Below are 10000 nucleotides of genomic sequence, written 5' to 3'. Positions count from 1 at the left end.
ATGGTTTCGAGGAAGAAGAAATAAGACTTTGTGATTGGTGCATTTGGCTTAATTTATATACTAGAGATGCATGAAAATCATAACAAGATTCGAAGAAATTTGTTGTTACACTTTCATAATTTTCTTTCTTCTATTTGAAAAAAAAAAAGGGGGGGGGGATCTTTCTTGAAATATCAAAGGGCTATTAAATAACCTATGTAAGCTAATACAATAACTTTTCTCTTCGTTTTCATTTACTGACATCACCTCATATAGTTTATCTAGTTCCACAAACTTGCATTGCTCAAAGGTAGGTTTTTTTTCCCAAACATTTATATCATTTATGCATATTGCAATGATTCAAGCAAACTAATTATTGTTTTAAAGGTATTTAAAAACTTGTGCTTGATTTGTTTTTCTCACTAGTAAATATCCTGTTATTGTTGTATACTATCACTTCAAAGACATCATTAAAATAACATTTTATATTTTATGACTTTTTCAGATGGTGCTGTTCTGCCTTTTCTTGGTTAGTTTACGAATTATTATTTTTATTTTTAACAAAGCAATTAAAACTGATGATATAAAACTGACTAATTAACTCGTAAATAATTAGGATTATGGTTAATCAATTTGTAAACGAGTTGTAAATGAATGTTAGGCTACCAGTGACGCCAAATTGCAGAATATGTCGTATCTATTGTCTTGTTTGATTGTGGCCATGCTGGAGTACCGCCTTGAAAGGTTGAAAGTCTAGTACTTATTCTATAGTTCTCTTTTGCTGAACCACTAGGTTACGGAGACGTGAACAAATCAACACTGGTTGTCAAGTGGTGGTGTGGATTCCACACAGTTTCTGTCTATCAAATTTATTCACAAGGTATTAGTCGGCCCGGGGTTTATAAGAGAAGACGTTTGTTCAAGGTGTCGCGCTGTGGGACTGAACCCGAAGTCACATGCTTGCAAAGTGAGCTTTTTAACCACATGGCCATTCCTGCGTCGAAAAAATGATTTATTACAGAACCTAGACAAAAATAGATACTTTGAACAAACAACAACTATACTATTGGCATTATAAATCCGAGTATTAACCATGTTGTATATTTAAGGGCGTGTAACTCTTACAAATGAATTTGTGTAAAATGTTGACTCTTGTCACGTCACGTCACGTCACGTAAAGGAAGGAATTCATCAATCCTAACATTTTGCCAAGCCTTTTATTGTTTATTTTCAAAGCAGAATTTCTTAATAAATAATCTTCTGTAATGACATTGGGATCTATTTTAAAACGGGGGCCACATTTTTCATTAATGTTTTACGTAGTAAAAAATTGTCTTATTTCGATAATTTCAACCAATCACTGACAAGTATTCAGTTGTTTATATTTACTCTTTTGGCTGATTAAGCGATGTAAAGCGTATTTAATCTCCATACCTTCGTTTTATTTGCTTTAACCCTAACCCTAACCCTAACCCTAGGGTTAGAGTTAGGGTTAATTGTTTCAGAATCGTTTGTTTATGTAGTCGGCACTTAATGTATATCGGCTGAATGGACGTCAGTGATTGGTTGAAATTACAGAAATACGACAACTTTAACATGGAATAACTTATGGATTTCTTTTTTTTTTTAAGAAGACTAAGAGAAAAAGATGTTTTATATGACACATTCTACCAGTGTTCCAAGTTTCAAAGTGTTTCGTTAATGAAAAATGTGGCCCCCGTTTTAAAAAAGATCCTGACATTGTCTTTTGTTTCTATTGTTGTTTCAGGGACAGAAGTATTTTCTGCTCCAGACTTCCATCGATGTTTTCTTAGTGCCATCAAATATTTCTCGAAGAATTTGGTTGAAGCATGAGCCGAGTGGAGGACAACACTAACTCCCTATGAGCAAGACAATCTAAGAGAATTTTAATAAAAGGCTTTGATTCTATTTATTACTTATTGTCGTTGCTGTTGCTGTTGCTATATTCATCATTTTACATGAGGATATCTTTTATCTTTTAATTGCTTCAGTCATTAGATTGTGGTTATGCTAGGGTACTACCTTGAAGAATAAATCGACCCCAGGACTTTTTTTTTTCAAATATTAGTATTTATTCTATCTGTTCTTTTGTCGAACCGCTAAGTTACGAGGGACGTACACACAACACCATCAGTTGTCAAGCTATAGCGGGGATCAAACACAAAGACACACACGCACGCACGCACACACACACACACACACACACGTATATATATATGTACTTTGATGCAACATTATTAGTTGTACAAAATCCTACCCATAACGAACGGATGAGTCGAAACAATCGTCGTACTGAATAAAGACTAGTACCAAATCTATTTTCCGTCTTTTTCATCAATTATTATTATCATTATCATTATTATTATTATCATTATTATTATTATTATATATACGAGGTGGTATGAAAAAATTCCCGGACTAGTTCTGTAGCGCGCCAACAGATAGCAGCACACGGTTGCATGCGCAGTGAGAGCTAGCAATGACCTTCATTAGGCAGAGTGCGGAGTGACATCGTGGCGTTGTTTACTTCGCAAGTTGTGAAATAGGTATTTTTTGTGATCATGTGTATGCTGTAGTCTGTGATTTTTCCATGGACAGGACGTTGGAAGAAAGAGCCAACGTGAAATTTTGTGTTAAACTTGGGAAGTCTCCTACAGAGACATTGAGCATATTTTGACAAGCTTACGGCGACGAGGCAATGGGTCGTAACCGACTGAGGGTCATCCTTCCAGATTAGAACAAATGAAATACCCATCAATTATTGTAATCGATTTATTCCAGTGGTTCTCGACCTGACAAAACTGAAATTCCTTCAAATAGCATTTTTAAGATTTTTCGTCCCTCTCAACCTCTTTATGAATACGAAAACAATATAGTTTATTCCTGTAAGATAGTTCTTTCTTTGGCATGATTAAAAATATTTCATGTTATTAAACACGGTGATTCCGGGTCCTCTCAAGAAAGGCTCTAAATCCCTCTCCTGCGAGAAACAATGATTTAATCGACTCTTGCCATTCAATCAAATCTGATGCCTTGGAGGTCCTACGTGTCAAATTACTGTTTTACCCGAACTCAACCTTGATCAAGCATTCCATTAGCGACCATCCTGTGTTTTTAAGAGCGTGCAATATTGTATGTGTCTTTGATTGTTTTAGACGTTGGAATGTGATTTCAACAAGATTTAGTTGCTACTTCTAGCAGATTAAACGCTCATTTCCATGGTCCATTCATGGCTATTCTAAGGAAGAAAATCTACAATAAATGTAAGGGAGATAATAAAAAAAAACGCTAACGGGAGATAACTCAATATTATTGCGTCTTCTAGTTCGTATGTTGGTCGTCAGGTGTCAGCAGCAGCTGCAGAAGGACGGAGGCAGCAAGTGCTCAACATGTCCAGTGCTAGCAGCAGTTTCAAACAAGATTTACCTCCGCAGGGAGGATATGGTTCCATTAAATGGATGAAGGAAGTTGCTAAACGAGGTCCCAGCGGTACGTACAATAAAAGATAGCTATTCATGTTATTTGGCCTCAGAATTCCTTGTGATTCTGACATTGTACTTGTGCCCTTGACAAACCTCTTAAAGTTAAATTACTTTCCAATTATTGAAATATAAATATTGCTGATCTCTCACTAATTATAAATTATCATCTTCATTTCCTTTTGCTCGTTCTTGTACGAAATTTCTTCATGCATATTCTGTTTGTTTCCGAAGAATTTCGAACGATAGAGAGCTTAGCAATACAAACACGAACAATATTTAAGTTTTCTCAATAAACAATAATAACAATTCTCCCAATCTGTATACTGGCACATTTTTTTAAACTTATAAACTATGTAATTGTATAAGTAGCTTGCTCACCAACCACATGTTTCTAGGTTCAGTCTCACTGCGTGGCACCTTGGACAAGTGTCTTCTACTATAGTCTCGGGCCGACCAAAGTCTTGTGAGTGGATTTGGTAGATGGAAACTGAAAGAAGCTCGTCGTATATATATATGTATATATATATATATATATATATGTATGTGTGTATATGTTTGTGTGTCTGTGTTTGTCACCCCACCATCGCTTGACAACCAATGGTGGTGTGTTTACGTCCCCGTAACTTAGCGGTTCAGCAAAACAGACTGATAGAATAAGTACTAGGCTTACAAAGAATAAGTCCTGGGGTCGAATTGCTCGACTAAAGGCGGTGCTCCAGCATGGCCACAGTCAAATGGCTGAAACAAGTAAAAGAGTAAGAGTATTTAACAAAGATATTGTTGTTTGAACGACTATAATAGTGATTCTATTAGATTTTGTTCTTCAGCAGACGACACAGGAAATCTTTAAAAAATTCATCTGAGGACGTATTGTGCATGATGTTTAGCGACAGGAAGGACATTCTGGCCATAAAATTCTACCTCAGTGAATTCTCTTAGGCTTGAAGCAAGCATGAAAAAGTGGATATTAAATGGTTGCTATATATATATGAAAAAAAAGTTTGATATTTTTTACCATAACTGAGAGAATATGAGGTGCATGTCTTTATAATTCTCTGCTATGCTCCATCTATTTTATGACCTTTTATCTAGGCTAAAAGTTATCGTTAATGATTTTATTTCCTTTTGCAGGATTTTTCAAGTTTTCTACCTTTATTGCTCTCTCTCTGGCTGGTTACACTGTATGGACTTTCCAAGCTAAACACTGGAAGTACGTAAATTTTTTTAATATGTAACATATAATATGTGAATGAGTGTGGATCACATGAGGCTGTTGGACAAATTGCATGTTTATTTTTTATTGTTACTGTTACGTTTTGTTTCCTAAATATTCTACTAAAGCAGTGACTGTGGCCTTCTCAATCCCATCTGCCTTTTAACATTATAAGACTTGTTCTAATGATGAATCCTCTCTCATTCTGTATTCTGTTTCTCCAACGTAGTCAACAGTATTCTGAAAAGTATTCTGGATAATTAATTAGAAGACAATAATCACTGCGGAGACCAATCTGTAATTGCAGTAATTCTCAAAGGGGGACTATTTTGTGTTGGTGGCGTGATAAAATGCACCTAGATGATGCTGTAAAGTGGTTGAGGACAGAAAATATATCCAGATGTAAAAACCATGACAAATTAACTGTTTTCTGTCATACATCAGCTCTTATTACCTAGAACTACTTTTCTACTGTGAAGAGGAGAAGCTTAGCTATCACTCGAAAAAGAATCTTAGCTGGTAGTTACTACCACACTTTTGTCAGTTGTTTTTGGTGTTTGTGTAGTTGCATAAAAATATAGACTCATTCTTGGGCCTGGCATCCTTGACCCAGCCAAACATTGAGGATGTATCTGCAATGTACCACCAAGTATAGGTATCGAACCCATGGCCTTATGATTGCAGATCAAACAACTTAACCACTAGGCTACACACCGTCATTTACTACAGTACAATGGTTAAATAGCAATAATTTCAACCATTTCAACACACTCAATCTGTCTGTCTTTATGTATGGCAGTATCAATCAATGTCTTCACAGGCAACCTATATTTTCAAAAATATTATCCAGAGATGGCCAGGAACTGAAGAGTTGTGTGTTTTAAAATTACATATATCCACCCTGAAGATCACAAAAAATACCTATTTCACAACTTGTGAAGTAAACAACGCCACAATGTCACTCTGCACTCTGCCTAATGAAGGTCACTGCTAGCTCTCACTATGGATAATAATGTCTGCACACACACATATATATATGTATATATAATAAAATATTCTTTCTACAGACGTTACAGGCTTGAGATGCAGGATGCCAGGAATGCTGTAGAACCTCTATTTCTAGCTGAAGTTGATAGAATGTAAGTATATTTCTTATTTGTTTACTTGTTTGGTGACAAAGACTGGCGTGGAGTTGTTGGATAGATGTAATAAACACTAGACGTAGGAAACAACTATGTAATGTTACATTAAAGACTGGATCAAATGAAGGAAGTATGGATATAAGTCCATTTATAACAACCAGTTCTACTTGTATAATCTTACTCTTAATCTTAGACAGTGATTTGAAGGATTTGCCAGATCAGATTGGAGCCTGGTACAGCCTTCTGGCTTGCCAGTCCTCAGTCAAACCGTCCAACCCATGCCAGCATGGAATACAAACGTCAGATGACAAAGATGATGATGATGAAAGCAAAGAGTCAGGATTAAAACCACAAATCAGTTTGATGCCTCAACAACTATACCAGTTCATCATCTATTTTGGGAAATACTTACTCCAAAAATTCACATAGAAAAATTACAAAATTTCAAAACCCATCCTCACTAACTTGATAAAATACATGTAAAAAAAAAAATTATTTTTAATGTGAAAATAAAAATGTGTTTAATTTCAATTATATATATATTTTTAAAAATTTTCTTGTAAGTTGGTGTAAAAAATTATTCAGGAATAAGTAATTAATTAATGCTTCTTGTAATTGATTTTTATTATTCTGGATCTGTTTGTCTATGCAGGTATTTAAGAAGACTGAGAGACAACCGCCAGGAAGAGAAAGAACTCATGAAAGATGTTCCAAACTGGAAAGTTGGCACTTTGAATGGTGAACCTATTTTCCACAATCTCCGAGATAGATTCATCGAGCCGTCGTTAAAAGAATATTTGGCTCACATTGGCAAGCACGACATGTATGACATAATGTTTGAAAGAAGGAAACATTAAAGTAGTTGACTGTTTTTTGTATAGTTTAAATACAACAATAAATATTACAAACCTTGTCTACTCTCTGTATTAAATTCTTGTTGCTATCAGGGCTCTGTATTAAGTCTTGTAGCTGTCAAGGGTGTGGAGATGACACAAAAAATTTTGACTCCTTCATTTATAGAATCTCTCTCACTTTAACTCATCTCTGTAATTAGACTAAAATTATAAAGAAGTGATTTTAAATTCTCAAAGACATCTCAACGCTTCTAAAAGCAAACTTCGTTTGTTTATTTACGTTTGTCGTAATTTGAATTTAACATATGAGAGCGTCTCATAAAGCGAGATTTTTATATCTTAATTTGCAGAGGAATTTGTAGTGGGTAGTTTAGCTTAATTGGTCAAAGCATCGTGACATGTAATCACGGGGATGTGAGTTCGAGTCCACAGCTAGCCACCTACACTTTTCTCTGCAAAATAGGGATAGTTTATCCTGTTCAGGCTATATTATTAGCATTATTCTGCGATTGAGAATATAATTGTAGGGTTCTAAAGTCCTCAAAAAGGCCAAATTTTATAGTTTTGGTACTTTTTAACCCTTTAGTGTTTTAAACCAGCCAAAACCAGTTGTATCTAATTCCTCTACGAAATCTTTTAAAACATAAATAAATTGCGTTAGTGAATTCTCATAGCTTTGAGATAATGTGAGGGCTTCTCTTGCAGAAAGCACTGAACTGGCTTTTTTTCCAGAAAGCACAGAACTGGGAGAAAAGCAAAATTAACTGAGGTGGATGTCAACAGAGTAAATATTGGCTTCCATAAAATGGAAAAATAAATGGAGGGAAAAAACTTGGTAAATGTCTCGGTGTGAATACAAATAGCTGTTATTTACATTATTTACACTCAACAGATATTTGTCCTCATCTTGTTTGTTAACATGTTTCGGCTGATATACCCTCCAGCCTTCTTCAGGTGTCTTGGGGAAATTTCAAATCTAGGTTCTCATTCCTAAGGTATTTTTCGATGTTATTATTATTATTATTATTGTTGTTATTGTTCAGGTCACTGCTTGGAATCAAGCTCGGAATCTTGGGGTTAGTAGCCCACGCTCTTAACCACTACGCCATATGCCTGTGGGTATATGGCGTAGTGATTAGCTGTTATATGGTAACAGCTAACAAATAGTAAACCTGGTAACAAATAGCTGTTATGTGGTAACAGGGCATGCTAGAAATAGCCACCAAATCTTTCCTTTTCTGGAAAAAGGAGCTGTTTACATGTGATTTCGATGTCACATTTGTTGAAAGCATGCAAAATAACCTGGAAAAGAAAAAAAGATCCACGAAACAAAACTTCCTTGGTGGGAAACTTCAAGGTCCCCACTACTCCTCCCACCTTTCTTTCAGGAAAAAAGTGGCTTGCGGCGGGTTTGGAGGTCAGATATCTTGAATGCACCCAAAAAGATCTGGAAAAAATTATTCCCCACCGAGGTACAAAATATTTACTGAAAGAATAAAATCTTGTGCTTATTATACCTGTATTTTAATTAATTCAAATTAATGTACCTCATCTTGAAAAGTGGCAAAATTTTTATCAGCTGCCATCTGGAATAATTTTAGTCCCAAATCAAACAGGTAAGATGCATTAAGAATTTCAGTTTTAATGTTTATCCATAATGTTATTACTTTAACACCTGTTAATTAAATTTACCTGCCCATAAAAGCCAAATATTTTTCAACAAAATTGGGTTTTCAATAGGAATGAAAACCTGCAAGAACAAGATAAAAATATAGGAGCAGTGGTAGGGTACAAAATGTAGCAGGAGGTAATCATCATCATCATTATCATCAACAACATTTAATGTTTGCTTTCCATGCTGGCATGGGTTGGACAGCTTGACAGGAACTGGCAAAGCCAGGTGTTGCACCAGGTTCCATAATCTGTTATGGCCTAGTTTCTATGGCTGGATGCCCTTCCTAACACCAACCACTTTACAGAGTGCACTGGGTGCTTTTTACATAGCACTATCACCAGTGCTTTTTATGTGACACCAGCACCCACACCAATGCTTTGTAGTGGGGCGAAATTATAGCCGCCATTGAGGAAGTACTATTCTGCGCATGCGCAGGGGACTTCACTACCGGAAGCCCCTCGAGTGTGCATGCGTAGTAAAACTGGTTTTTAAAGAGAGAGTTTCACTTTGTTAGGCAGTTGAGCTCAGACCTTCTACGTGACAACTCCTCGCTCCTCAACGAATTACCACTTCACCTCGATGCCTTCGATGGTGATAGCTACTTGTTTCTCTGGCAGGCATCAAGGAAGCCCTTAACCTTCCATTACCAAACTACCACTTAATCAGCAGCTGCTAAGCTGAATGACAGGAATTGTGAAACCAAGCATCATCATAAATAAAACCTTTTTATTATATTGTTAATTGTTCTACTGTCTCTTCATATATAATTATGTTGAAAGGTGATAGAGAGACTAAAGTCTCTATGACAACTATCAAACTTTTACAGCTTTTTATGTGGAAACTTGGTTTTAAGATTTGAATTCTGTTGTGGTGGGCAGGTCTTCTTGAGTACAGCAATTGAGTACAGTCCTCTGTCATTTCCTTTGAGATCAACCTTCAACACTTTGATAAATCCAAATTTCTTTATAGAGACTGCATTGTGTCGGTAGAGAAAAAATAGTAAAGTAATAAATATCAGAAGAGCAGAGATTTACATACCCACGTTTTATTATACACTTAATCACGTTTTTCTTTGTCAGCACCTACAAGAGTTTCAGCTACAAGGTGGTGCACATTGCAAATTGTGCATCTCGGTGTTAATTATTGATGCTGCTTCATCAGGGTAAAATTTAACTGAATTTCAGATACCATCTGAATGGAGTATTAAGCCCAACCAGAATTATTCACCACGCACGCATATGAATAATTCTGGTTGGGCTAATATTCTCTTCAGATGGTATCTGAAATACAGTTAAATTTTTCCCCGATGAAGCAACACTGGTAATTAACATCAAGATGTACAATTTGTAGTGTGCATTGGCTTGCAGTGGGAACATGTGTAAGTACTGACAACGAAAGATGTGATTAACTGTATAACAAAACCTGGATATGTAAATCTCTGTTCTCCTGATATTTATTAATTTACACACACACACACACTAATATCGAACAGTAAGAATGAGTGCTCAACACCACGTCAGTGAATAAATTTCCTTCATTTAGCGGTTAACAAGGCTACCATTGGTTTCACGCTGAGAACTCCAGGCATGAAACCAACGGTAGTCTTGTTATTCAGCAAATAAAGGATATATATA

At 35.8% G+C, this 10000-nt stretch overlaps 2 protein-coding genes across 2 annotated transcripts in view; both read left to right on the top strand.

The window, feature by feature from the left end:
- LOC106878454 (uncharacterized) overlaps positions 1-1908 on the top strand; it is an 11934-nt gene extending 10026 nt beyond the window's left edge. The window contains exons 4-5 of the mRNA XM_014927670.2: positions 485-508; positions 1748-1908. Of these exons, the coding sequence (XP_014783156.1) occupies positions 485-508; positions 1748-1833 (110 nt within the window). The 3' untranslated portion in view covers positions 1834-1908. The remainder of the gene's footprint in view (positions 1-484; positions 509-1747) is intronic.
- Positions 1909-3330: 1422 nt separating this feature from the next.
- LOC106878464 (NADH dehydrogenase [ubiquinone] 1 alpha subcomplex subunit 13) lies at positions 3331-6750 on the top strand. Its single transcript, XM_014927683.2, has 4 exons — positions 3331-3489; positions 4614-4692; positions 5763-5834; positions 6490-6750. The coding sequence occupies exons 1-4, from the start codon at positions 3390-3392 to the stop codon at positions 6692-6694; spliced, it is 456 nt and encodes a 151-aa protein (XP_014783169.1). The 5' UTR covers positions 3331-3389; the 3' UTR covers positions 6695-6750.
- The last annotated feature ends 3250 nt before the right edge of the window (positions 6751-10000 follow it).

This window comes from Octopus bimaculoides, chromosome 15 (genome assembly GCF_001194135.2).
Source record: "Octopus bimaculoides isolate UCB-OBI-ISO-001 chromosome 15, ASM119413v2, whole genome shotgun sequence".
NCBI lineage: Eukaryota > Metazoa > Mollusca > Cephalopoda > Octopoda > Octopodidae > Octopus > Octopus bimaculoides.
Note: the sequence above shows the minus strand (reverse complement) of the source record. Positions and strands in the feature narration are given on the sequence as shown.

Excerpts from the sequence above, each read along its gene's own strand:
- LOC106878464 (XM_014927683.2), top strand. The coding sequence starts at position 3,390 with ATGTCCAGTGCTAGCAGCAGTTTCAAACAAGATTTACCTCCGCAGGGA. Across the intron at positions 4,693-5,762 it reads TTCCAAGCTAAACACTGGAA|ACGTTACAGGCTTGAGATGC; the intron begins GTACGTAAATTT and ends TTCTTTCTACAG. Across the intron at positions 5,835-6,489 it reads CTAGCTGAAGTTGATAGAAT|GTATTTAAGAAGACTGAGAG; the intron begins GTAAGTATATTT and ends TTGTCTATGCAG.